The sequence below is a fragment of the Phacochoerus africanus genome, chromosome 14 (assembly GCF_016906955.1).
Source record: "Phacochoerus africanus isolate WHEZ1 chromosome 14, ROS_Pafr_v1, whole genome shotgun sequence".
Lineage (NCBI taxonomy): Eukaryota > Metazoa > Chordata > Mammalia > Artiodactyla > Suidae > Phacochoerus > Phacochoerus africanus.
Genome location: NC_062557.1, coordinates 27,421,708 through 27,449,121, shown reverse-complemented (window position 1 = coordinate 27,449,121; position 27,414 = coordinate 27,421,708). Strand labels below are relative to the sequence as shown.

Here is a 27,414-nt window from a genome sequence, read left to right as displayed (position 1 = left end):
AAGAATATAAATATACTTAGGCTAGAGAAGCTGATTACCATTTCTATAGATTTAAATCTAATTTATGTAGACATTTAACTATAAGAAAATTTGTCTGCTTTTATTAAATTTCTTAAAGTATAATTGACTTAAAAATATTAGTTTTAGGTGTACAGTGTAATGATTTGATACTTTTATATCATCACTGTTAAGTCGTTACTGTCTGTCACTATACAGAGTTTATTCCCTTTGTTGTAACTACATCTCCATGACTTATTTATTTTGGAAATTTGTATCTCTCTTTTTTTTTCTTTTTAGGGCCACACCCATGGCACATGGAGGTTCCCAGGCTAGGGGTCTAATCAGAGCTACAGCCACTGCCACAGCTACACCACAGCCACAGCAACGCCAGATCCGAGCCTTGTCCATGACCTACACCACAGCTTGCAGCACCACCAGATCCTTAACCCACTGAGCGAGGCCAGGGAGCGAATGTGACTCCTCATGGATACTAGTCAGATTTGTTTCCGCTGAGCCATTTTGGGGACTCCAGAAATTTGTACCTCTTCATCATGCTTTACCTATTTCCCTCTTCCTCCTACTACCATCCCTTCTGATAACTAGTAGTTCATTCTGTGTATCTATGATTGTATTTCTGTTTTGTTAAATTTCTCTTGTTTTTTAGAATCTATATGTAAATGAGATGATGTGATACTTGCCTTTGTCAGTCTTTTTAACTTAGGTTCATCCATGTTGTCACAAATGGCAAGATTTCATTCTTTTTATGGCTGAGCCTTTTCTCCATATCCTTTCAGACACTTATTTCTATTGCTTTTGATAATAGCCATTCTGACAGGTGTAAGGTGATGTTTCGTTGTGGTTTTGATTTGCATTTCTCTGATGATTAGTGATGTTGAGCATCTTTTCATGTGCCTGTTGACTATCAGTAAGTCTTCTTTGGAAAAATGTCTTTTCAGGGCCTGCCTGTGCTTGCTTTTTTTTTTTTTTTTTTTCCCCTTGGTTGTTTTAGGGCCTCACCTGGCGCATGGAAGTTCCCAGGCTAGGGGTCGAAGTGAAACCACAGCTGCCGGCCTACACCACAGCCACATCAACATGGGATCTGAGCTGAGTCTGAGACCAACACCACAGCTCACAGCAATGCCAGAACCCCAACTCACTGAGCGAGGCCAGGGATCAAACCCGCATCCTCAGGGATACCAGTCCAGTTTATTAACTGCTGAGCCACGATGGGAACTCCTGTGCTTATTTTTTAATTGGGTCATTTGGTTTTTTGATAATTGAGTTAAATGAGTTCTTTATGTATTTGGTTTTTTTTTAAATTATTTTATTTTTTGCTTTATTGGGACGTACCCATGACATGTGGAAATTCACAGGCTGGGGGTTGAATCAGAGCTGTAGCCTCCAGCCTACACCACAGCCACAGCAATGCCAGATCACTAACCCACTGATAAAGCCAGGGATTGAATCTGCAACGTCATGGTTCCTGGTTGGATTTGTTTCCACTTTGCCACAACGGGAACTCCCTTTTTTTTTTAAAAAATGTTAATTTAATTAATTTATTTTTTCATATATTTTGGATATTAACCTTTTATCCAACATATCATTTGCAAACATCTTCTCCCATTCAGTAGCTAGCTAGCGTTTTTGTTTTATTGATGGTTTCCATCACTGTGCAAAAGCTTTTTAGTTTGATGTTTCTCCATTTATTTATTTGTGCTTTTGTTGCCATTGTTTGAGGAGATAGACCCAAAAAAATTACAAATGTGAAAGCATACTACCTTAGTTGTCTGCTGGGAGCTTTATGGTTTAAAAACTATATTTAAGTGTTTAATCCATTTTGAGTTTATTTTTGTATATGATGTAAGAAAATGGTCTAGATCCATTGTTTTGCATGTGGCTCTCTTATTTTCCTAGCATAATTTATTGAAGAGACTTTTTTTTTTGTCTTTTTGCCATTTCTTGGGCTGCTCCCGTGGCATATGGGAGGTTCCCAGGCTAGGGGGTCTAATTGGAACTGTAGCTGCCAGCCTATGTCAGAGCCACAGCAACATGGGATCCGAGCCATGTCTGTGACCCTCACCACAGCTCACGGCAACGCCGGATCCTTAACCCACTGAGCAAGGCCAGGGATCGAACCCACAACCTCATGGTTCCTAGTCGGATTCGTTGACCACTGCGCCACGACGGGAACTCCCGGAGACTTCATTTTCCCCATTGTATATCCTTGTCTCCTTTGTCATAGGTTAATATAAATGTGGGTTCATTTCTGGGTTCTCTCTTCTGTTGATCCAGGTGTCTTTTTTTGCCAGTACCACAACTGTTCTGATTTCTATAGCTTTGTTATATGGTTTGAAATCAGGGAACATGGTACCTCGGCTTTGTTCTTTTTTCTCACGATTGCTTTGGCTCTTTGGGATCTTTTCCAGTTCCTTACACATTTCATTAATTTATCTATTTGCTCATTTATTTTTATTATAGTTGGATTACAATGTTGTGCCAGTTTCTGCAATTCTTAGCAAAGTGATTCAGTCATACATATATATACATCCTTTTTTAAAATATTATTTTCCATCATGGTGTATCCCAGAAGATTGGATATAGTTTGCTGTGCTGTATAGTGGGACCCTATATCTATTCATTCTAAATGTAATAGTTTGCATCTATTAGCCCCAGACTTCCAGTTCATCCCACTCCTTCCCTCCTCCTTCTTGGCAAAAACAAGTCTGTTCTCCATGTCTGTGAGTCTTTCTGTGGTCTGTTACATTGATAGATTTGCATATGTTGAACCATCCTGGTGAACTTGGAATGAATCCCACTTGGTCAAGGTGTATGAACTTTTTTTATGTGTTGTGGTGTTTGGTTTGTTAAAATTTTTATTGAGTTCCCCTTGTGGCTCAGTGGTTAACAAATCCGACTAGGAACCATGAGGTTGCGGTTCAATCCCTGACCTTGCTCAGTGGGTTAAGGATCTGGCGTTGCCGTGAGCTGTGGTGAGGGTCGCAGACGTGGCTCAGATCCCACGTTGCTGTGGTTCTGGCGTAGGCCAGCAATTACAGCTCCAATTAGATCCCTAGCCTGGGAAACTCCACATGCCGCAGAAGCGGCCTTAGAAAAGGCAGAAAGACAGTAAATAAATAAATAAATAAATAAAGTTTTTGTTGAGAATTTTTGTATCTATATAGATATTAGCCCATAATTTTCCATTTTGGGAGTATCTTGGTCTGATTTTGGTATTAGGATGATGGTGGCATCATAGAATGTCTTTGGGAGTGTTCCTTCAGTCTGTTGGAAGAATTTAAGCAGGATCAGTGTAAGTTCTTCTTTGTATGTTTTGTAGAATTCACTTGTGAAGCCATCTGGTCCTGCACTTGTAGGGAGTGGGCTTTTTTTTTTTTTTTTTTTAACGTGTTCAATTTCGTTTCTAGTGATCTGTCTGTTCAAATCGTCTGTTTCTTGTAGATTTTTTCTGTTTTTTTAAAAATCTCTATTTTATTTCCTCTGTGATGTTTATTATTTCATTCCTTTTGCTGACTTTAGGTTTTTTTTGTTGTTGTTGTTTTTGCTTTTTAGGGCCACACCCACAGCATATGGATGTTCCCAGGCTAAGGGTCTAATCAGAGTTATAGCTGCTGCCCTACACCACGGCCACAGCAATACCAGATCCGAGCCACGTCTGTGACCTACACCACAGCTCACAGCAATGCCAGCTCCTTAACCCACTGAGCGAGGCCAGGGATCAAACCTGCAACCTCATAGTTCCTAGTCAGATTCGTTTCTGCTGCACCATGACGGGAACTCCTAAATTAATGTTAAATTTTGTCATACTTTTTCTGCATTTATTGAGATGTATGATCATTTGTTTTAATTCTTCATTTTGTTAATATGGTATATTGCATTGATTGATTTGCCTATATTAAACCATTTATATCCCTGGGGAAAAAAATCTCACTTGATCATTGTGTATGATTCTTTTATTGTATTGTTGAATTTGGTTTGCTAATATTTGGTTGAGGATTTTTTCATTTTTGTTCATAAGGGATGTGGCCTGTGACTTTCTTTTTTTGTTGTTGTGTGTTTGTCTAGTTTTTGTATCAGTAATACTGGCCTCATAAAATGAATTTAGAAGCATTTCTTTCTCTTCAATTTTGTGTGTGTGTGTGGTAGTTTGAGAAAGATAGATACTAAATCATCTTTAAATGTTTGGTGAAATTCTCCTGGTAGGCTCTCTGGTCCTGGACTTTTATTTTTTGAAAAGTTTTTTTTTTTTAATTTATTACTGATTCAGTTTCATTACTAGTAATTGGTCCATTCGGATTTTCTAGTTTTTCCTGATTTAGCCTTGGAAGATTGCATGTTTATAGGAATTTATCCATTTCTTTTTTTTTGTCTTTTTGTTGTTGTTGTTGTTGTTGTTGTTGTTGCTATTTCTTGGGCCGCTCCCGCGGCATATGGAGGTTCCCAGGCTAGGGGTTGAATCGGAGCTGTAGCCACCGGCCTACGCCAGAGCCACAGCAACGCGGGATCCGAGCCGCGTCTGCAACCTACACCACAGCTCACGGCAACGCCGGATCGTTAACCCACTGAGCAAGGGCAGGGACCGAACCCGCAACCTCATGGTTCCTAGTCGGATTCGTTAACCACTGCGCCACGACGGGAACTCCAGGAATTTATCCATTTCTTATGGGTTGTCTAATTTGTTGGCTTATAATTGTTTGTAGAAGTCACTTATGATTGTTTGCATTTCTGTGGAATCTGTTGTAACTTTGCTTTCATTTCTGATTTTATATATTTGGGTCCTCTCTTTTTTTCTTGATGAGTCTGGCTAAAGCTTTATTAAGTTTATTCATCTTTCAAAGGCCTATGTTTTAGTTTCAATTATGTTTTCTATTTTTTTTTTTAATTTTCTGTTTCACTTATTTACACTCTAATCTTTATTATTTCCTTCTTTCAGTTAACTTTTGGCTTTGTTTTTCCTTTTCTGTTTCCTAAGGTAAGATTGCTTATTTGAGATTTTTCTTGTTTCTTGAATTTCCCTCTTAGAACTGCTTTTGCTCTGCCTCATAGATTTTGGAACATTGTCTCCATATTCATTTATCTCAAGGTATTTTTTGGTTTTCTCTTTGATTTCTTCATTACCTATTAGTTGCTAGTAGGATGTTGTTTAACTTCCACATGTCTGTAATTTTGGTAGTTTTTTTTTTTTTTTCCTTGTAGGTGATTTCTAGTCTCATTGCATTGTGGTTGGAAAATACATATTTTTTTAATTGAACAGCTTATTTTATTTTTTATTTTTTTATTTTATTTATTTTTTGTCCTTTCTAGGGCTGCACCCGTGGCATATGGAGGTTCCCAGGCTAGGGGTCAGTCGGAGCTGTAGCCACCAGCCTACGCCAGAGCCACAGCAATGCCAGACTTACACCACAGCTCATGGCAATGCCAGATCCTTAACCCATTGAGCAAGGCCAGGGATCGAACCCAAAACCTCACGTTTCCTAGTCGGATTTATTAACCACTGAGCCATGATGGGAACTCCTATTTTATTTTATTTTTGTCTTTTTAGGGCCACATCCACAACATATGGAGGTTCCCAGGCTAGGGGTCCAATTTGAGCTACAGCTGCCGACCTACCCCATAGACATAGCAACAGCAACTCAGGATCCAAGCTGAGTCTGCAACCTACACCACAGCTCATGGCAACACCAGATCCTTAACCCACTGACTGAGGCCAGGGATCAAACCCACAACCTCATGGTTCCTAGTCAGATTTGTTCTTGCTGCGCCACTGCAGGAACTCCGGAAAAGATGTTCGATATGATTTTAGTGTTCTTAAATTTTTTGAGAGTTGTTTTGTGGCCTAGCATGTGATCTGTGCTGGAGAATGTTTCATGTGCACTTAAAGGAGTGCATAATTTCTGCAACTTTTGGGTAAAATGTTCTATATATATCTAATAAGTACATTGATCTAATGTGTCATTTAAGACCAATATTTTCAGAGCTCCTTTTGTGGCTCAGCAGGATAAGAATCCAGCTGCTATCCATGAGGATGCAGGTTGATCCCTGGCCTTGCTCTGTGGGTTAAGGATCCAGTGTTGTTGCAATACGGTCTAGGTAGTCAATGTGGCTTGGATGTTCAGTTGTCCTTTACTTATTTCTCTTTTTTGCTTTACCAGAGTATTGTAATTAGATTTAAAACAATGTGCAACTAAAAGGGAGTATTTTGGAGGCATATAGAATGGGAAATAGTCTACTATAGAGAATTTTCTAGTTTGGTTTTAGAGATAAGTAAGTGGAGGAATAGCCTATTTTAGTCTTGTCTTTTTATTAGTGATTCCACCTTAGAACGTCTTTGTGTATTGTTCAAGTTGTTGGTGTGTTTGTGGAAATTTAAAAATCATTATTTATTTTTAAGTGGTTCAGTAGTTTTACTTAGGTCTTAAAAAGCGTAGTTCCAGGAATTCCCGTCGTGTCTCAGTGGTTAACGAATCTGATCTGACTAGGAACCGTGAGGTTTTGGGTTCAGTCCCTGGGTTCACTCAGTGGGTTAAGAATCCGACGTTGCTGTGAGCTGTGGTATAGGTCGCAGACACGGCTTGGATCCTGTGTTGCTGTGGCTCTGGCTTAGGCCAGTGGCTACAGCTTCGATTAGACGCCTAGCCTGGGAACCTCCATGCGCTGTGGGTGCGGCCCTAGAATACACAAAAAGACAAAAAAACAAACAAAAAACAAAACAAAACAAAACAAAAACGTAGTTCCAGATGAGGCAGAAAGTCCGAATATAAGAGTGATGCATCAGACTAATAAGCTGTAAAATGCAGTGTTGTCAGTCTCCTTTTGAGGTGAATATGTTCTTTTAACCTGGATCTTTTGCTGCTTGAAAAAATAAAATAAGTGTTAGATAGTATAAAAGGTAAAAAAATATTTATGTAAAAAACCAAGAGACCTTGATTTAAGCAGACTTGTGATTTATTTTGTATTAAAAACAGTGAAAAGTTGGAAATTATCTGTCAGCATAGAATTTTATAATGTACAGCAATACTAATTGAAAATACTTTTTTGTAGATAAAAAAATTAACTTTAGTGCTATCTTTGAGTGTTGAGGCTTATAGTTTTAAGACTGTAGCACTTATGAAGATAACAGGAATAAACTGAGGTACAGGAATATTGTTCAGTGCTAAAAAGCAGTGATCTATCATGGGGGAACTTCAGAAATGTAGTACTAAGTAAAAGAAGCTGATCTGAAAAGGCTGCATGCATACAGTATGATTCCAACTATATGGCATTCTGGAAAAGGCAAAACTATAGAAATAATAAACAGATCAGTTTGCCATAAAAGAGAGGAAGGGGGAGTTCTCTTGATGGCACAGTGGTAACTAGTATCCGTGAGGATGTGGGTTCTATCCCTGGCCTTGCTCAGTGGGTTAAGGATCCGATGTTGCCATGAGCTGTGGTGTAGCTCGCAGATGCGGTTTGGATCTGGCATTGCTGTGGCTGTGGTGTAGGCCAGCTGCTGTAGTTCTGATTCAACCTCTAGCCTGGGAACTTCCATATACCGCAGGTGTGACCCTAAAAGAGAGGAAGAGAGGGCTGCCATAACAAAATACCACATACTGGGTGGTTTAAATTTCAGAAATTAATTTTTTCACACTTTTAAAGGTTGAAAAGTGCTGGCAGGTTTGGTTTCTTCTGAGACCTCTCTTCCTGGCTTGCAGATGGCCTTCTGTGTGTGGGGGTGGGGCGGGGTGGGAAAGAGCTCTGGTATCTCTTCCTCTTATAACAGGACACCAGTCCTATTGAATTAGGACTCCGTCTTATGATCTCATTAACCTTAATTATCTTCTTAAAGGTCCTGTCTACAAATAGTTACATTGGTTAGGGGTTCAACATAAGAATTTGGGGAGGCCACAGTACAGTCTGTAACATTTGGATCAGGAGACAGGAGTTCTTCATGGGAGCAAAGAATGGTGCGCCTTGACACATCAGATCCTGAAGGGTCTTATAGGTCACTGTAAGAATTCCCCCTCACCCTCCCTCCATCCTTTCTTTCTATCACAGGAAGCCGCTTGTTGAAGCGTTTTGAGCAGTCAGTGTCTGATTCCACCCAGGCTACTATTTTGAGAATACTGGGGAGCAAAGGCTAGAGCAGAGCCATTAGTCAGGAGATAATTATAATAATCCAGGCAAAAGATGGTATCTTAGGTCATGGTGTGAGTGATAGAAGTGGTAAAAAGTTGTCAGACTCTAGATTTATTTTGAAGGTAAAGTGTGGTCAGATTTTGCTGTTTAGATTGCAATGTGGAAGAACGAGAAGAGCAAAAGAATAGCTGCAAAATTTTTATTTGAGTTAGAAGATCATGGGAAAAAGCGGGTTTGGAAAAGAAAATCAGTTCAGTTTTGGAGTTCCCATTGTGGTGCAGCAGAAACAAATCCGACTAGGAACCGTGAGGTTGCAGCTTCGATTCCTGGTCTTGCTTGGTGGGTTAAGGATCTGGCACTGCCATGAGCTGTGGTGTAGGTCTCAGACGTGGCTCGGATCTGGCATTGCTATGGTGTTGCTGTGGTGTTAGGCTGGCAGCTCCAGCTCCGATTAGACCCCTAGCCTGGGAACCTCCATATGTTGCAGGCGCGGCCCTAAGAAGACAAAAGACCAAAAAAAAAAAAAACAAAAAACAGTTCAGTTTTGACTTTGTAGACACCTTAGTGATATCATTTTATATGTTGTTTAATGTTTTTAAATTTCAGATAGAGCAATAAGATTCAACATCCTTCCATTCACTTTTAGGCACCGTCCCATGTCAGTACATATAGATGATACTGCATTCATTTTAATACTAACTTTAATTGTGTTTGAAAAACACATGTGTGTCAGGCACTGTTCTATTCCCTTTATAAGCATTAACTTTCTTTAATCCTAATATCAGCTCTGATATATTATTATTATTTCTCAATCATTAATAAGGACCCTAAGGCCCAGAGAGGTTAATATACTCAAGGTAACATAACTTGGAAGTAGCAAAGTCACTGCATTGTAGTCTACTATATGACTATCATAATTCAGTTCATCAAACAACTAATAACATATTTGGGAGGAAGTTCCATTTTGGGAATTACTCTAAGATACGTTGCATGGAACATCCACTTTTATATCTGGGCTTTGGTGTGTTTCTGTAGGATAATTAAGAATAGTAAGTCTGGGTAGAGAGATATACATGTCGGCTTATTTTATACATATCACCCACATGACCTTAAAAGAGCAATTCCATTTTATTCTCTAATGATGGCAATAATTTTTTATTTCTTTTTATAATTCTCTAATCTGGTATTATTTTTGTTCATCCTCCTGTAAATTTTAATGGTGAATTAGGACAGCATATTTGGTGTAGTTCTGAATTGTCTGTTTAAATTCTGTGCTGTATGTTGAACTTTCATAAAGAATGATGAGTATTCAAGCTAAAGAAAGTGCTTGTGTGAACAGGTACCCATTATGTTTAGCCTGGGGTGGACTATGGGTGTGTACACTTTAAATTCATCAGGTCCTAGCTCCTCCTAAAGGTAACCACTTTCTTGATTTCTAATACATTAGATTAGTTTTAGGTTACTTCTCTTATGTATATGAATTTTGTATTCTTTTGCTTCTGTTTCTTTTCCTCAGTATCCTGTTTGTGAGATCCATCCATGATGTTGTGTACAGTGGTAATTTCTTCATTCTCATTATTGTGTAGTATTTATTATGTATTTATTCATTCTGCTGTTCATGGATTTTTTTTTTTTTTTTTTTGTCTCTTTGCTGTTTCTTGGGCCGCTCCCGCGGCATATGGAGGTTCCCAGGTTAGGGGTCTAATCAGAGCTGTAGCCACCGGCCTACGCCAGAACCACAGCAACGCGGGATCCGAGCCGCGTCTGCGACCTACACCACAGCTCACGGCAATGCCGGATCGTTAACCCACTGAGCAAGGGCAGGGGTCGAACCCGCAACCTCGTGGTTCCTAGTCGGATTCGTTAACCACTGCGCCACGACGGGAACTCCTGTTCATGGATATTTGGGTTGATTCCAGGTTGGAGCACAAGTAGTGCTGCCTTGAAAATAAATGCCTTTTGGTGGACACGTATACATATTTCCTAGCATTAAGCTTGTTTTATCACAGGGATTGGCAGATATTCAGCTTTATTAAATCTTGCTGAAGAGTTTTCACATTGGGTGTACCAGTTTATACTCTCACCAGCAGTATATGAAAGTGCCTTAATAGCACTTGGTGTACTGTTTTTTATTTTAGCTATTCTGACAGATATGTAGCGATATCTCTTTTTTTTTTTTTTTTAAAGGGCTTCACCCACAGCATATTGAGGTTCCCAGGCTAGGAGTTGAATCAGAGCTGAAGCTGCTGGCCTACACCATGGCCACGCAACGTGGGATCCAAGCCATGTCTGCCTACACCACAGCTCACAGCTACTTCAGATCCTTAACCCACTCAGCAAGGCCAGTGATGGAACCTATATTCTCCTGGATACTAGTCAGATTCACTTCTGCTGAGCCATGATGAGAACTCCACATTTTGGTTTTAATAATGCATTTCATCATGATTATTAAAGTTGGGTACGTATTTTACTTTGCAGTATGATACCTTTAAGTTGTAATATCTGTAATTAAGTTCTTTCTGGAACAGAGGGTTTTTTTGTTTCAAGTAAAAAAGGCGTACTCCATTTTTTTCCCCCAAATGAAATTTTAAAGTAGACTCCAATAAATAAAACAGATTAAAAGGGGTATTTCTTGAGAGGCAGAATACCATGGTAATTAAAAGCAGTCTGGACCCAGGCTTGGGTCCTCCATTAGGAATCCTAGTTTTGCTATTTACTAGCTGTGTGAATTTCAGAAAGTTATTTAATTAACCCATTTGCTTCAGTTTCCTCATCTCTGAAATGAATGTAATAAGCTTTCTTGATAAGTATATTGTCAAGCTCAAGTATGTTTATATAAAGTACATGGGAGTCCTGTGTAAGAACGTTAGTTGTAGTGGTGCTGATGGTGATGCAAATCTATTTTGTGAATTCATATAAAGTTGGTTGACAGGAGGAATAATGAGGCAGTACTGTTGAGCACAAATTTGAAATTGAGGGTTATGGGTGATGTTTTCAATTTTATTTCAGCCTCAGCCTCCAATTTTTTGTTTTGGTTGCACAATACCAACAAAATGGTTCACCCAGACAAACAATTGAAAATACTTAAGGTTGGAGTTCCCACTGTGGCTCAGTGGTTAACAAACCTGACTAGAATCCATGAGGACTCGGGTTTGATCCCTGGCCTTGCTCAGTGGGTTAAGGATCCAGTGTTGCCGTGAGCTGTGGTGTAGGTTGCAGATGCAGCTCGGATACCGTGTTGCTGTGGCTGTGGCATAGGCCATCAGCTACAGCTCTGATTAGACACCTAGCCTGGGAACCTCCATATGCCGTGGGTTCGGCCCTAAAAAGACAAAAGACAAAAAAACAAAACCTTAAGATTCACTCAGTAGTTTTAGGATTATTATTAGTTTTGGTTTTAGGGTTATGCTTTTTTTTTCTTTCTTTCTTTCTTCTTTTTTTTTTTTTTTTTTTTTTTTTTTTTTTTTTTTTTTTTTTTTGCTGCACTCTTGGCATGTTCTAAGTTCCCAGGCTAGGGATTGAACCTGAGCCACAGCAGTGACAACAGTTTATCTCTAACACGCTGAGCCACTAGGAAACTCCAGGATTATTTTTCAGGATCAGTTTAATTGATGAGAAGTAATAGAAAATGTTTATTTTGAAGTTGTTACTGAATATCTAAATTCTCTAGGATTTCTTGTTTTTAAATAAGTCACAGAAGCTGCACTAAAAATTATTATGGTTTCAATATCTATTGTGTTACCACAAAACAGCTGCCTTACAAATTTGCTTTTTATTGCTTTTAGCCACAAGATAAGATGAGCATCACATGCACTCAAGCCTTGCCTGGCATGATAAAGTGTGGCGCTCTGGATACTGTGGTGTGTTTATTCACTATGAGCCAACACATGGGCTTGATTAGAAACAAATCAAAAGTCACAGCCAGAGTTTTCCTAATTAATGGCATATTTTCAGGATATTCAAACAAAGGCGGCAAGTTAAGCTATACTTTTACTCATTTACCTGGTAAATGAATTTACCAGGTAGCACAAGTTTTGTATTGTGTAGTGTCTGGTGTGTTAATATTAGGCCTATGAAAACACTCTGTGTGTTCACTATGCTGACACAGACACAGGCTGTCACTTCCACATAGCCTTGTATATTTGTAGCTAGCTGACCCTTATACCAAGAGAATTCCAGTTACTCTCGTGTTTTCAAACTAACTTAAATGACTATCTTGACAAGCTTCTTTAGCACTAGCTTTTCTTTTCCCCAGTTGACTGTCTCCCACTTCTCCTTAGCCAATATGGGCTCCTCCTCCAGGCTGACTGGTTGCCTCTCTGCTCCACCACCTCCACAGTTTTGTGTGTGTTCCTGTACCCGTGGTAACAGTGCCTGCGACACGCTCATCACCATAATATCTTGTCTACTCTAATTTCTTCATGGTCCTGCTGGGATTCCATCTTCTCTCAGAATCGTTTCTCTCTGATACCATTCTTCCCTGTGGAAATCTGTCCTGATATTCTGCATCCAAAGATCTAAAACTATAAGCTGTGTTCTATTGAGCACTCTCCCAAAGTGGTGCCACTCACAAACTTCATCAGCAGAGGGAGCTAAATAAAAGAAGATGAGTCCCTGAAATTAAGACCTAAAGCAGAAAAAGTGTTTTCAACAGTGACATGTTCACATTACTGCTCAGAAGTGAAAAATAACTGGAATAATGTTAAAAATCAGTGATTTGGGCCTTAGTCCCAACTTCAAGCTTCTGTGAGGAGATTTGTAAAGGGTTTTTTTGGGGGGCTGCACCTGCGGCGTGTGTAAGTTCTAGTAAGGCTAGGGGTCAAATTGGAGCTGTGGCTGCCATCCTGTGCTGCAGCCACAGCAATGTCAGATCCAGGCTGCATCTGCGACCTACACCATAGTTCATGGCATTGTCACATCCTTAACCCAGGGAGGCCAGGGATTGAACCTGCGTCCTCATGTATACTGGTGGGATTTTACCTGCTGAGCCACATCAGGAACTTCCTGTAGAGTGTTTTTGGAAGAGCTAATTCTGTATCATGTTAAAAACCTACTTGGAGGGGATGACCTGATATACATATGCATATTAGGAGAAACAATTGGATGGTTTTTTTGGCTGAGCCTGAGCCCAGGTATTGAACCCTTATTATAGTTGCACCCTGTGCCTCAACTGTGGTTATGCTGGATCCCTTCACTGCACCACAAGGGAACTTACAGGATGTTCGGTTTCTTTTAAAAAAAATTAGTTTATCCCCTCTCCAAAAGTTTTATTTAAGACATTAAACGAGGTAACTAGCTTTGTGAAGAATTTCATATGGAGCAGTGAGTCCTGAAGCTGCCACGAATTATGGATAACCCATTCCAGTTGCAAAGATAGAATTTTCAAGTAAATTTCTTATGTTTTGTTTTGATTAAGTGTATGTATCTTAATTTCAGTTAGCAGACTTGAAGAAAGAGAAGCAGAACTGAAGAAGGAATATAATGCATTACATCAAAGACACACTGAGGTGGGTTCCTAGGTTGTTCTTACCATGCTAATGTTGAGATAAATTAACCATCGAAAATAATGCCTTAGTTTTTCTTTGAAAATTAGTGTAATCCTTGGGGATTATTTCAAGAAGACGTTAAATTTCATGTAGCATTTACTTAGTTGCCAAATGCTGACTCTTAATGCCCTTTATCTGGAATAACATTTCTTGTGGTGAATTAGTGTGCCACAGAGTAATATAATTATTAAGGCAGTTCCATTATTGCTTCTTTGGCTGGTTAAGAAAAAATTTACAAGTGCTTAATAAAAAGCTGTGTGTTATATTAATATGATAGAATTGATTTATTTCGTTACCAGTTGGGAAATGATGGATTGCTAAATTGTTGGCCAGGGTCTCTCTGCATTTATAGTACAGTATAAAGGACTTATTTGCATTAAGCTCATAACAAATAATAAACACAAATTATAATGTCTTTAAATGACTCTAAAATAGATTTTCTGCAAGAAATTTTAGTATTTTAAATTAACAACTCTAGCACATAATCTCTCCAGAGAAAGTTAGAAAATGTACTTGAGGGAGTTCCTGTCGTGGCTCAGTGGTTAATGAATCCGACTAGGAACCATGAGGTTGCGGGTTCCATCTCTGGCCTCGCTCATTGGGTTAAGGATCCGGCATTGCCGTGAGCTGTGGTGTAGGTCGTAGACACGGCTCGGATTCCCGAGTTGCTGTGGCTCTGGTATAGGCCAGCGGCTACAGCTCTGATTAGACCCTAGCCTGGGAACCTCCATATGCCTTGAGTGCAGCCCTAGAAAAAGACCAAAAAAAAAAAAAAAAGAAAATGTATTTGAGGATTTTTTAATCTTTTTTATGATTCTGTCTCAGCCTTTTTATATGTTGCCTTTGTTTCTCCTTATCTCCTTAATGTGAATTTTTTAAAAAAATATTTTGGTCATTCTAGGGTTAATATACCTGGATGAATAGAATGTTCATAGACTCAGGCACTACTCACTATTTTTACGTGAAAAAAAAATTGCTCTTTTTCCTTTCTGGTCCAGTCTTTCCCATGATGGAGATGGTTCCAGTCTTCAGCTTCCATTTCCTTTCACTAGTTTGGGTGATCTCTTATTCTGCCTCTGGTAGGGACCTATACTGTTGCTTTAAAGGAATATAAAACTCTACTGCATTCAGTTTCATTTGCTTTGGAGAGTAATGTGCTTAACGCTTTCTTCGGAAGGTGCTGGAGTTTCTTTCTGACCTGTGAGATTTATTATTAGTGTCGTAGCTTGCACAGCGGCAAACAAAGCACAAAGTGTTACAGAATTGATACTCATTGGTAGAGGAAAAAGATTGGCCATGGAGGGCTGGAACCATAGAGCTCTGGGAAAACAGGAACAGCTTACACAGCAAGCAGCCTTCTCAGTTGGTAAAAAATAACCACATTTTAATGACAGATATTTAATAGATATTTGGTAGATATTAAGGCTGTTAAAAAAACCCAATTGATTGTTAAAGGCCTATTGTTGGTCTCCCCCCACCCCCATCATTTCAGTGCCTTGATAAGCCCTGTACAGTGCTTGTCAATGCTGATACTTATAGATATTTTTAGGGAATAGATTTATATGCCATACATAACTGATAGTGATGAGTAATGAATAATCACTTGTTTTTTTTATTGAAGTTTTAATTTTAACTTTTGTAATAATTGAGAATTTTTAAATTTAAATATGTGTAAAATAGATGCAGTCTTGAAAATTCATTGTAAAGTGAAATTTCATATTTTCTCATATGTATTATCAAAGTGAAGATGTGTTCCAACAGAAAAAAACAACCTGATATCTTAATTTCAAATGAAAAGGTAACATACTTTTTCTACTTCTGTTCCTTCAGAGAAGGACAATCCAGGAAGAAAAATGACTTCAGGCAGGGAGTTGTGCCTGTCTATTAACCAAGGCAGATCTCCCATGCAGCATTTTCATAGGATCCCTTCTCTCAGTCATAAGCAGCTTCTATCCTCTGCCCTGCTAGACTCCCTCTATTTTGCTCTGCCTCAAGGAAGGCTTATATAACACAGATAGGGCTGCTTTGAAATGTGGGTCTGTTCTACTCTAGCCCACATTTTTTTGTGTTTATACATCTGTACTAGAAATACAATTCAATTAGCAATTATAAATAGCTATCCAATGCTGAAGAACTAGGTGTCCTTTAAAGGTAAATTCTAAAACCTTCAGGGAAAGGGAGGCTGAAGGATTTAACCTTAATCTCGCCACTGTTTACTTCTAACTAAAGTAACCCTTTTTATAGGCATACAAAAATTGTTTAAATAGCGCTTTTATCAAATAGCATTGTTGGCTGCTTAAGGGAAATCTCTGGCTCTTTTTTATATGTGAATAGCTGTTCTCTAATCAAATTAAAATTTTATACACATTGCTGAATTTGCTTAAAAGAGGGCGTATCTTAAGGAGGGCAGTGGAGGAAATATAAACATCAAGCTGTAAGGCACTTGGGCCACACTTGTACTTACTCTTATTTTAATTACCAAAAACTTGAACCCTGGTCTTACGACAAGGAGTGTTTTGATACATTCTCATTTCATTCTTTGACAAAACTATCCTCCATCCTCATTTTTTAGATTTAAGCTTAGAAAGAGAAGATGAAGTGATTTGTCCCAAATGCCATACCAGTATATGGATTTGAACCTATGGTCTATCTGATTCTCTTGTCTGAACTTTTAATAATGCTTTTAGGTTATGGAATACATGGGTGTTAAATGCATTAGAAAATTTTTTGTGCTTCTTTGCTTTATGGCACCTCAACTATTTTTATTTTTTTAAATAAAAAAAATGTTTTTGCTTTTTTAAAGCTGCACCTGTGGCATATGGAAGTTCCCAGGCTAGGGGTCAAATTAAAGCCATAGCTGCCAGCCATAGCCCCAGCAATGCAGCGTCCAAGCGCCATCTCTGACTACATACACCACAGGTCACGTCAATACTGGATCCCTAACACACTGAGCAAGGCCAGGGATTGAACCTGAGTCATAAATGGATACTAGTCAGGCTCATTACCACTGAGCCACAAGGGGAACTTTCTCAACCATTTTTAGAATAGTGGCATTTTGGATATGCTTATAGGATTCTTGAGCTGCACGTGGAAAGATTCAAGGCCAATAGAATTAAAGGGATTCATGCACTTGTCTCCAAAACATCTGTTTTTACCTTGTTTTCTAGTAACTATCACCTTGCTCTTCAATTTTAGCCAAAGCTGACATTAACCTTTGCTGTGAAGATTTCTCTAGATTGGAAGGGGATTTGGGATGTTCCAGTGGCTTGGGATCCTTCTTCATGACTCCCAGCTATTTATTGCTAAATTGGCTCTTGAATATGTGTGAATTAATGTGCATACCTGAGAAAATTGAGGATTGCAATTCTGAAATCAGGAGGGATGGGGCTGGTGGACCCAACAGAAGATTTTCTAAAGTGTGCCCTGATTTACTCTCTTTTCTGTCTGGTAGCACTGATGCTTCCCTCTCACTCAGTTTTTTAGGGGAAAAAAAAAAAAAAAAAAGCCAGAGCTACTCTGTAAAGCCCTGTAATTAAAATTTAAATTTTTATATACAATTTATTTTTTTCTTTTTTGTGCACGTATATATAGTGCAGATTTTATATTTCACATATCAGGAAATGCTTTAGGGTGTGGGGTTTCTTGTGGGTGTGAGGGTGAGGAAGAAAGGACAATGAGCTTATTGCCCGCCTCCAGAATTGACTGAAAGGGCAGATACACCATAAGTCCTATAATGCTTAACTGCTCTGATTGCTGAGCCAGATGGATCTGGGTTCTGGCCCCAGAGCCAAATAGCTAAAAACAGCTAGAATCTGTTAATCATTAACTAGCTGATCAAATTGGATGAGTTACTTTAACAACCTTAAACTGGAATTTATACAGAAAATTGTATTGTTGGAGGATTAATTAAAACAATGGCTGTACATGCAATGGCTGATTTGTAGTTGGTGCTCAATAAATATTAACTGCCATTTTGTTCTTGTTGTTCTCTCCTATTAAGCACTGGGTTAGTTGGGTTGAAACCAGTTTCATTATGTAGACCATTTTGTCAGAATACTGTATTTGCAGTTACCTGGTCTCAGTCATTTGAAGAAGGTTTGGAATTCAGCATTTTCTAAATTTGAAAAAAATTAATAATTTAACATGAGAACTAGTCTATAGAATGATCTATTTGGGGTAAAACTGATTCTGTATCTTTGCATTTTATTTAATAATTCTTTTAATTTTTCTAGATGGAATAAGTAGACTATTATAAAAGCACTCTAGGGGAGATGTCTATTCATTTGAGTGCTTAAAGAAACTTCGATTCTTCCATTTGAACTGATCATATTGATACGATTCATTATATAAGAATTCAACTTATCGACTCCTAGCCTGGGAACTTCCATATGCTAAGTGTGTGGCCCTACCAAAAAAAAAAAAAAAAAAAAAAGAATTCAACTTAGATTTTCTAAAACTTTTGGAAAATTTGTATTGATATCTATTTGGCCAAACCATCACTTTGTTATACCAGTTTCATTAAAATTTTTTCCCTTGGAGTTCTTTCGTGGAGCAGCGTAAATGAATACGACTAGGAACCATGAGGTTGTGGGTTTGATCCTTGGCCTCACTCAGTGAGTTAAGGATCTGGCGTTGCCATGACCTGTGGTGTAGGTTGCAGATGTGGCTTGGATCCTGCATGGCTGTGGCTGTGGTTTAGGCTGGCAGCTGTAGCTTTGATTAGACCCTAGCCTGGGAACCTCCATATGCCTCAGGTGCAGCCCTAAAAAGCAAAAATAAATAAACAAATAAAATAAATTTTTCCCTTTAAGTTTTTCCTGATACAAGGAGGAAACAGCTCATTATTTCTGACTTATTGACACAAAGACAAAAACGATATTTCTGCAAAACTGTTCTTTAAATGGTAAAGAGAAAATCTCTGAATTTAAAATTGAAAGTTATAAGTTTAAAAGTTTTAAAAATGCTTTCACATACCATATCCATGTGATTCTATATTCATTTTTCTTTGCTTGGTACATTTCTTATCTGGGCTAGTTATTTTTTTTTTCCTCTTTTTTGATTATACCTGCAGCATCTGGAAGTTCCTAGACCAGGAGTCACGTCCGAGCTGCAGCTATGACCTACATTGCACCTGTGACAATACCCAATCCTTTAACCCACTGTACCGGCTGGGGGTTGAACCTGTACCTGCCCAGTGACCTGGGCCACTGCAGTCAGGTTCTTAACCCACTGCGCTGAAGCTAGAACTCCTCTTTCTTTTTATTTTTTATTTTTGCCTCACCTGCAGCATGTGGAAGTTTCTGGGGCAGGAACTGAACTTAAACCACTGCAGTGACAGTGAAGGTTAGGTGATATCCTTAACCGTCAGCACCATGAGAGAACTCCAGGATTTAGGTTTCTTTTTTCTTTTTCTTTTTTTTTCTTTTTAGGGCCATATGGAAGTTCCCAGGCTAGGGGTTGAGTTGGAGCTACACCTGCCAGCCACAGCCACAGCAATGCCAGATCCAAGCTGCATCTGCAACCTGCATTACAGCTTGTAGCAACACTGGATCCTTAACCCACTGAGCAGGGCTAGGGATAGAACTTGCATCCTCCTGTATACTAGTCAGGTTTGTTTCCACTGAGCCACAGTGGGAAATAAGGATTTAGGTATCTTAAAAGTGAAACTGTAGATCAAGTATCAAATAGGACTATAGCATTTCTTGAGAGGTTATATACTTGATACTCTTGAAATTTTCATATCCATATTCAGTTTGTCTGTTTTTTTGTTTGTTTGTTTTGTCTTTTTAGGACCTCACCTAAGGCATATGGAGGTTCCCAGGCCAGGGGTCGAATCAGAGCTGTAGTCACTGGCCTGCACCAACAGCCACAGCAATGCCAGATCCGAGCCTCGTCCGCACCTACATGATGGGAACTCCTTTTTTTTTTTAAATGGCTGTACTGACTGCATGTGGAAGTCCCTAGGCCAGGGATTGAATCAAGCCACAGCTGCAGCAGTGATGGATCTTTTAACCAACTTGGCCAGGCTGCACGACAGTGGGAACTCTCTGCTTGTCTGTCTTATGGTTCCTTGTCTAAGACTTAGAATACTCTGATTTTTCATTTGTTTTAATTTGATGCTGTTATTACCCATGATTATATTAAGTGATGATTCTGGTAATCAAAGGAGAGAATATTTTAGCATTCTTTGAACTAAATCTGTAGACAAAAGGAATAAACATCTTGGTAATAAATTGAAAATAATCTTTACTTTGTGACCCCTTTGTAAAATGGAAAAAATAGGGAGTTCCCATCATGGCACAGCAGAAACGAATCCGGCTAGGAACCATGAGGTTGAGGGTTTGATCCCTGGCCTTGCTCTGGGTTAAGGATCTGGTGTTGCCCTGAGCGTGGCGTAGGTCACAGAAGCTGCTCAGATCTGATGTTGCTGTAGCTGTGGTGCAGGCCAGTACAGTAGCCTTGGCTCCGATTTGACCACTAGCCTGGAAACCTCCATATGCCAAGGGTATGGCCCTGAAAAGACAAAAAAAAAAAAAAAAGGAAAAAATAAGGGTTATGGTTTCTTCTCAAGTTTCATGTTAATTTCTTTGTTGTTTTGCATTTTTAGTGGTGGATATCTCAGATGCCCTCTCTTTTTTTTAACCTGGTAACCTCTGGTCAGCTCCTTCCCAGTCTTAATTTGTGTTACTTGCAAGCATTATTGAATAGCATTACATATGGTAAAAAATAAAGTTTTTGCTATGCTAAACAAGATGTTGGCTACTTTTACAGACGTTAGCATCATTAGATGTAAGTATTTGAATATTCTTTTGCCGTTAAAAGAAAATTTCATCCTTAATATCCTTTCCATGGAACTATGGGTAATTAAATAAGAAATTTATATTAATACGTTTCCATTGTTAAAACAGTATGTTTTTATTTCAAGTATTAGCCTTAAAATTTTGTGTATTCTTTTCTTCAAAATAGATGATCCATAACTATATGGAACACTTAGAAAGAACAAAACTTCATCAGCTTTCAGGAAGTGATCAACTAGAATCCACAGCTCATAGTAGAATTAGGTAAGCATTTTACACATTTTTGCCTTGGGAGGAAAAAGCAATATAAATAATCTGTTTCTGTTTTTCCCTGTTCTTTAATCCTGGAACAATAGTTAGGCTGATGGAAAAAGCTTTCTACTGTAGTTGGAATGCTGTAGGAGAGAATAGCATAGAAAAACAGAACAGCTTTCACTAATGAAAGGTAAATTGTGAGCCATGCCACATAAGCAATATTTTGAGGTATTTTGATTATTTTCTAATACTTAATGGAGATTGCACCAGGTTTAAAGTTTTCTGATTTGTGAGAATGCTGAAAATTTTTTATTTCTCCTGTATAATTGTTTTACTGTCTTTTTTGCTTTGGAGAGGCATGTTTTAAAGGGTTAGCTAGACTTCTGTTTGATGTAGGAGTGTGAATAAATTATGTAAATCTCCAAGCATTGCAGCCAATAGGCTAAGCCAGGACTCTTAGTGGAGAGGAAAATAGTTAATAGGCTGGCTGTCTCTCTGGATTGCTGCATAAATGCGAGGAGCAGCAGCTCTATGGTTATGAGGTGGGGAGAGTGGGATGACGTCATCGCTTGGGAGCTGCTGCAGGATGGAGTGGAAAGCTGCTGCCGATGGCATTGTTTTTGTGGCAGCAGCTGAATGACAGATCCTCACTACAAAGATACCCCTTTGGCCCCCGAGTAGGCCTCCTGGTTCGGGTGTTTCACCATGCCAGCACAGCGCCATGAGTCCTGGATGCATGCTGCTGTTTGTGTTTGGCTTTGTTGGCGGGGCGGTGGTTATTAATTCTGCTATCTTAGTATCTCTCTCTGTTTTGCTGCTTGTGCACTTTTCTATTTCTACCGGAGTGCCAGCTCTGACGCAGAACCTACCAAGGATACTCAGGTATTCCAGTCTCTCTTAGAAGTCCCCGTTTAGTTGGTTTTTCTTGAATTTTTAGCTTCACGGGTCTGCTTTGTAACCATTTCTGTTGCAGATTGAAACAATGGAAAATGGCCTGAAGCTAGGATTTTGATTTTTATATATAGCAATTTATAGGCTCTCACTCAGGGATAATGGCTTTGTGTTTGGAAATCACTGACTTAAGAAAAGGATTTTCAGATTGTACTTTATACACAAATACAAGGTCATTGTGGTCTTGTTTTAAGCAGAGTGTTCAAAGAGTAAAGGGAGAGCAGGAGTAGAGCAGCATTGGGTCCAAGTTTACACAACCTTTCGTTTAGCATCTGAACATGGAGAAGCAAATATCTTCTATGCAGGGACTTGTCGTTGATTAGCCAGAGGCCATAGGTGCTTATTTTGCTTCATTTATCCTTTGATGGAGATTCAGACATCTTTTTGCAGTTTTTGACAGCAGTTCATGGGACCTGACAGTTAAAATATTTTCCTCCTAAAACAAAATATATTTTAAAGTGAAAGGATTTAAGCCTTTTAGGGCAAGGAATGCATTTTTTTCGCTATTATTTACACATCAAAGTTGGGAAAGCTTTACAAAGCCTATTCACTATTGTTTTGTCAGATGTTGCCCTTTCTTTGTAGACTTGGGTGACAAATATCCATGCCTGCCTGTGGGGGTGGTCATTAATCTCTGTAGCTTTTTTGCTGTTCACTCTCCTTGTGCACTTCTGTATTTTAGAGGTTTAATGTTTTGGTTTCTTTTGTTTACTTACTCATCAAACTAAAACTACCTGATGTGTTGATATTTCGGCTTCGTGCATGGTTTTAAATGAGAGTTCATAGTTTATAACTTTTATTATTTAAATGCTCATTTAAAATACTCAGCTCCTAATTATGGATTTAGATAAATTAAGATGAAATAAAGTAGTAAATTCCCTCAATGTTTTCTTTTTTATTCAGAGGTCCATTCACATTCAACATTAGGCTAAGGCCCAGAAATTAAATTTCATCTGTGGTTTTAAAACTATAAGGTACTTGGTCATTTATTTTCTTTCCTGATTTTATAGCAATCAGGTGCAATCTTATTACTTGTGTATATTTTAGTACCTAAAAGATTTGTATGTATGTATACATAGGCTTTTAGGAAATTAAAAAATACCTTAACTCAGGAACATACAGACCATTAAAATGAGATTAATTTTAAAGGGCTGTCTTGGGTTTCAGTTCCATTTAAGAAGCTGGTGCTGTGCTGTGCCATGCAGTGGATAAGAGGTTTGGAGTTGGACTGACTGGTACAAATGCTCTGCCCCATGTGAGCCGTGGGACCTCTGGCAGGTTGCTTAATGTCTATGCCTGAGTTTCCTCTTCTGAGATTCTTACCCGGTTGGGCTGTTTTAAAAATCAAGTGAGATGATTATTTTGTATTTAACCAATTACAAGGTATATTGTAAATTAAACAAATATTTTCATAGTCATATTTACTCCATTTTAACAACTATTTTAGCTGTTTTATTAATAAAATGATTTATGATTAAGTTTAAGTTCCTTGACGTAAAAGTTGCTGTTGATCTGATTGAAGACTGATATCAAAGTCCTCAATATTATGATTAAATTATCGGGTGTCCTGTTGTGGCTCAGTGGTAACGAACCTGCCTAGTGTCCATGAGGACACAGGTGTGATACCTGGCCCTGCTCAATGGCCCTGCCACAAGCTGTGGTATAGGTTGTAGATGCGGCTTGGATCTGGTGGTGGTGTGGCTGTGGTGTAGGCCAGCAGCTACAGCTCCAATTGGACCCCTAGCCTGGGAAGTTCCATATGCTATGGGGGCGGCCCTAAAAAGAGAGAGAGAGAGAGATTAAGTTGTAGGTAGTTAAAGGAAAGCACATGGGTCTTGGAGTCAAACAGGCCTGGCTTGGAATCCCATTTCTTCTGATTACTAGTTCTAAAGTCTCTGGGCATCACTTTTCCTAGTCTGAAAATAGGGAAAATAATTTCTATTTCCTTAGGATTTAAATGAGATAATGTAAATAAATCATCCTTCTTAGTACTTGCCACGTGGTGGGTGTTGAGCAATGTAAATCTTTTTACTGCCCTTATGTGTGTATAGTAGATTGTATTTGTTTTAAATGGGAATATAGCCAAAAAGCTGTTTCAAAGCACATTTGCAAAATTATTTATGCACGTAAAGTAACATTTAAATAACTGATTTAAAAATGGATATGTGGGAGTTCCTGTTGTGGCTCAGCAGTGATGAACCCTATTAGTATCCATGAGGATGTGGGTTCAATCCCTGGCTCCACCTAGTGGGTTAAGGATCTGGTGTTGCCATGAGCTGTGGTATAGGTTGCAGATGCAGCTCAGATCTCACGTTGCTGTGGCTGTGATGTAGGCTGACAGCTGCAGCTTCTGTTCAGTCCCTTGCCTGAGAAGTTCCATGTGCCTGGAATGCAGCCCTAAAAAGACAAAAAAAAAAAAAAAGGATATATGACAATTAAAAAAATATATGGGAGTTCCCCTTGTGGTTCAGTGGTTAACGAATCCGACTAGGAACCATGAGGTTGCGGTTCGATCCCTGGCCTCACTCATTGGGTTAAGGATCCAGCGTTGCCATGAGCTGTGGTGTAGATCGTAGATGGGGCTCAGATCCCGAGTTGCTGTGGCTCTGGTGTAGACTGGCGGAAATCCCCTCCCTGTAGAGCAGTTTCTGATGGATAAATAAAAGCAATGTAAAGGTTTGAATTCTACTTATATTTTGGATTGTAGATTAAATATATTAAACAGGAGTAGGAATGTAAAACTTGAATCCATAGCTGACTCCTCCCAGTAGTTTTTTATTTTTTTGGTATTGCCTGTGTGAAAATGATTGTATTATCATTCATAAAGGAAGATAATTCTCATAATTGGCCTGTATTTTGATTCCTTTTGGCAATGTGATGGATTCAGATGAAGTATGTATTATCTTTCTTTGCATTTTGAGTTAAGAGAGCATTCCATTAAATTCCATCTGATTAAATTCCTGGTCAATTTTGCTTAAGTCATTAAGATATTTTTTAAAAAATAGGTAAATAATGTAGTAGCTCTTAGACCCCTTAGATTTTCGTTTCCCAAAATATGTTCTCCCAAAATCGAGGGATAAACATCAGGTCAATAAGTTTTCATTTTGTCATGTGTAGACACTAAAAAAAAAAAATCCAATTACCAGTCATTGTCAGTCATTTGAAATACAGGGCAACTTAAATTTAAAGAAGCAGAAAAATTGTAGAAAGAAGGGTGAGTCATTCTCAAGAAAGAACAGGTTCTGCAATATGTGGAAACATGTATTATATGTCTATATTATCCAGTAAGGATATAATAAGTAATACCTCTTTTATTTGCTGTGGACTTATGAAAACTTTTTTTTTGCCTAACCACCATTTTGGAGTAACTGGTATAAACAGAATAGCCAACTACTTTGTTACTTGGTTGTTCTGGCAGGTCATGGAGACAAACTTAGATTTGATTTTAAAATCTACCCTTTTATTGTGCTGCCTACTTGCACTTGAATTTTCCTCACAAATCAAGTAGGAAAAGTATCCAAGTGTAAAGAAATGATGAGTAATTCACTCTGGTAAAGTCCTGTTCTATTTCTTTGTCCATACAACTTTAATAAAATGCAATCTCTCAACCTTTTTGCTTCACCTAATCTTTAAGAAGGTGTTTGACAGTCATATTAATCCTTTCTGATTGTCATTAGGCATGAAAGCAGTGTACCCTTTGTGTTATGTGAGGGCATTATTTCAAAAGTGGCTTAAGTTTCTTGGTATAAAAATGAGTTCACAGAATAAAGACCTATTTAGCAAAAGTGAATATTTTCCCACTTTTATTTGCAACCTTGTAGTTTCTATTCTAAATTACATTTTTACCAGAAGCGCATTAACCAGTACGATTCCTGGAGGCCACAAACCTTTAGTGTCTCATTTCTTGCCAGTTTCTGCTTCAGTTAATGACCAGGATGACCTGTTAGTAGGGTTGTTTTTAGCCTTTCAGAGTCCTTTGTATCAGCAAAGGATGTGTTTTTTGTTTTTAAAATTCTGTTATTAAAATCGAAACTCTTATTCATTGAAATATCTTACAAAGCATTGGAAACCCCACAGTCTTTCATAGAATTTTGTAATCTCCTTGTTTGGAAAAAATGACAATTGTTTTCTCATATATACTGTGATGGAAAGAAACTCATACATTGGTCCTGTAGAAAAATAACAGTTTTCCTACTTTAGGGGATGAAATCTTGAGTTCGTCGACTGAAAAAAAAAAAAAGTACAACCTGAAAGTTGAGAATTATGTTTTATTCAGGGACATTACCAAAGACTATAGTCCTGGAGGGGAGACTGTCAGCTCTGAGGAAGTGTCCCAAAGAGGTAAGGGAAGAGCCAGGATATGTAGGGATTTTGACTGAGAGGGGAAAAAAAAACAAACCAAAAAACATATAGTGGGACATCAAAAGATTTCTGCTAGTCACAAAAAACTGACATCTCAAGTTAATGATTTTAGTGCTTTTCTAGGTATGGGAAGATGTAGGAGTCTGGGCTCATTGAAATTATTCCTTTGATAATGCAGCTTAACCACCTAGGGTCAGTATACTGTTTTTTTTCCATCCTGAATTCCCCTCAGGGCACACGGTCAGGGCAGCTGCATTGGCTGATGGCTTGATGGCTGGCAAAATTTGTATGTTTCTGAATGGTAGGCAGTATTCTTATTTTTTTAATCCACATGCTGTTTTTACTATTAATGAGAAACTCTGACTTTATTTACTTATTTATGGCCATGCCCACAGCATGCAGAAGTTCTTAGGCCAGGGATTAAACCGGTACCACAGCAGTGACCCAAACCACAACAGTGGCAATGCTGGATCTTTAACCTGCTGAGCCACCAGGGAGCTCTATCAGTAGCCCTGATTTAGACCATATATTGATTTTCCTCTAGGCAGAAAGAGGCCTCTAGCCTGAAGAGGTAGCCTGAGCAGGCTTGGGTAAATATCTATGGATTAGTGTGAGGACTTGGGAAGTGGAGTTGAGATCACTTCTAAAGGAGTTGAAGTTTCTTAGGGCTTACTTAATAAGCAGAGTAAAAATGTGGTAGCTCTTCTTGCTACCTGGCTGAGGATCTCATCAGTAACTTATAAGATTTCCTTAACTTTTTTTTTTTTTAAACTACATTTCTTCATTGATATCTTGGGGCTAATTTAACCTCTGAGACTTTGTCCTTTCTCTTTGGTAAGTCTGCTTATTCAGAAAGGTAGACGATATTATTTAATTAAGAGTGATGCTTCTAAAGCTATGACAGCCTGGGCTTATAACTTACGGTCATGATGAATAAAAATTAAAAACAGAGTAATGCTTAATTTTTTTTCTCATCTTTCCAAATAGAAAAGAACGCCCTATATCATTAGGGATTTTCCCATTACCTGCTGGAGAGGGATTGCTTACACCTGACACTCAGAAAGGTGGTGAGACCCCTGGCTCAGAACAATGGAAATTTCAGGAATTAAGTCAACCACGTTCTCATACCAGCCTGAAGGTAAGCTTTAGTCTATGAAAATCTCCAATTTACATTTTATTTTATTTTTATTTTTATGGCCACATCTACAGCACATGGAAGTTACTGGGCCAGGGGTTGAATCCGAGTGGTAGCTGTGACCTGTGCCGCAGTTTACAGCAACACTGGATCCTTAACCCACTGAGCAAGGCCTGGGATCAACCAGCATCTTCATAGAGACAACATCGGGTCCTTAACCCACTGCACTACAAGG

The 27,414-nt window shown here is 38.6% G+C and overlaps 1 protein-coding gene across 11 annotated transcripts in view; it reads left to right on the top strand.

Annotated features, from left to right (window-relative positions):
* SPAG9 (sperm associated antigen 9) overlaps positions 1-27,414 on the top strand; it is a 144,640-nt gene that overhangs the window by 42,481 nt on the left and 74,745 nt on the right. For 10 of the 11 annotated variants that reach the window (XR_007132007.1, XR_007132008.1, XM_047759109.1 and 7 more), the window contains 3 exons: positions 13,570-13,640; positions 20,646-20,740; positions 27,032-27,182. Coding sequence is in view for 9 of the 11 variants with exons in the window: in XM_047759109.1 (XP_047615065.1) it covers positions 13,570-13,640; positions 20,646-20,740; positions 27,032-27,182 (317 nt within the window). In the remaining 2 variants the exon portion in view is untranslated. Of the gene's footprint in view, positions 1-13,569; positions 13,641-20,645; positions 20,741-21,146; positions 21,614-27,031; positions 27,183-27,414 lie in introns of those variants that run through there. The other variant, XM_047759113.1, reaches the window with a different exon arrangement.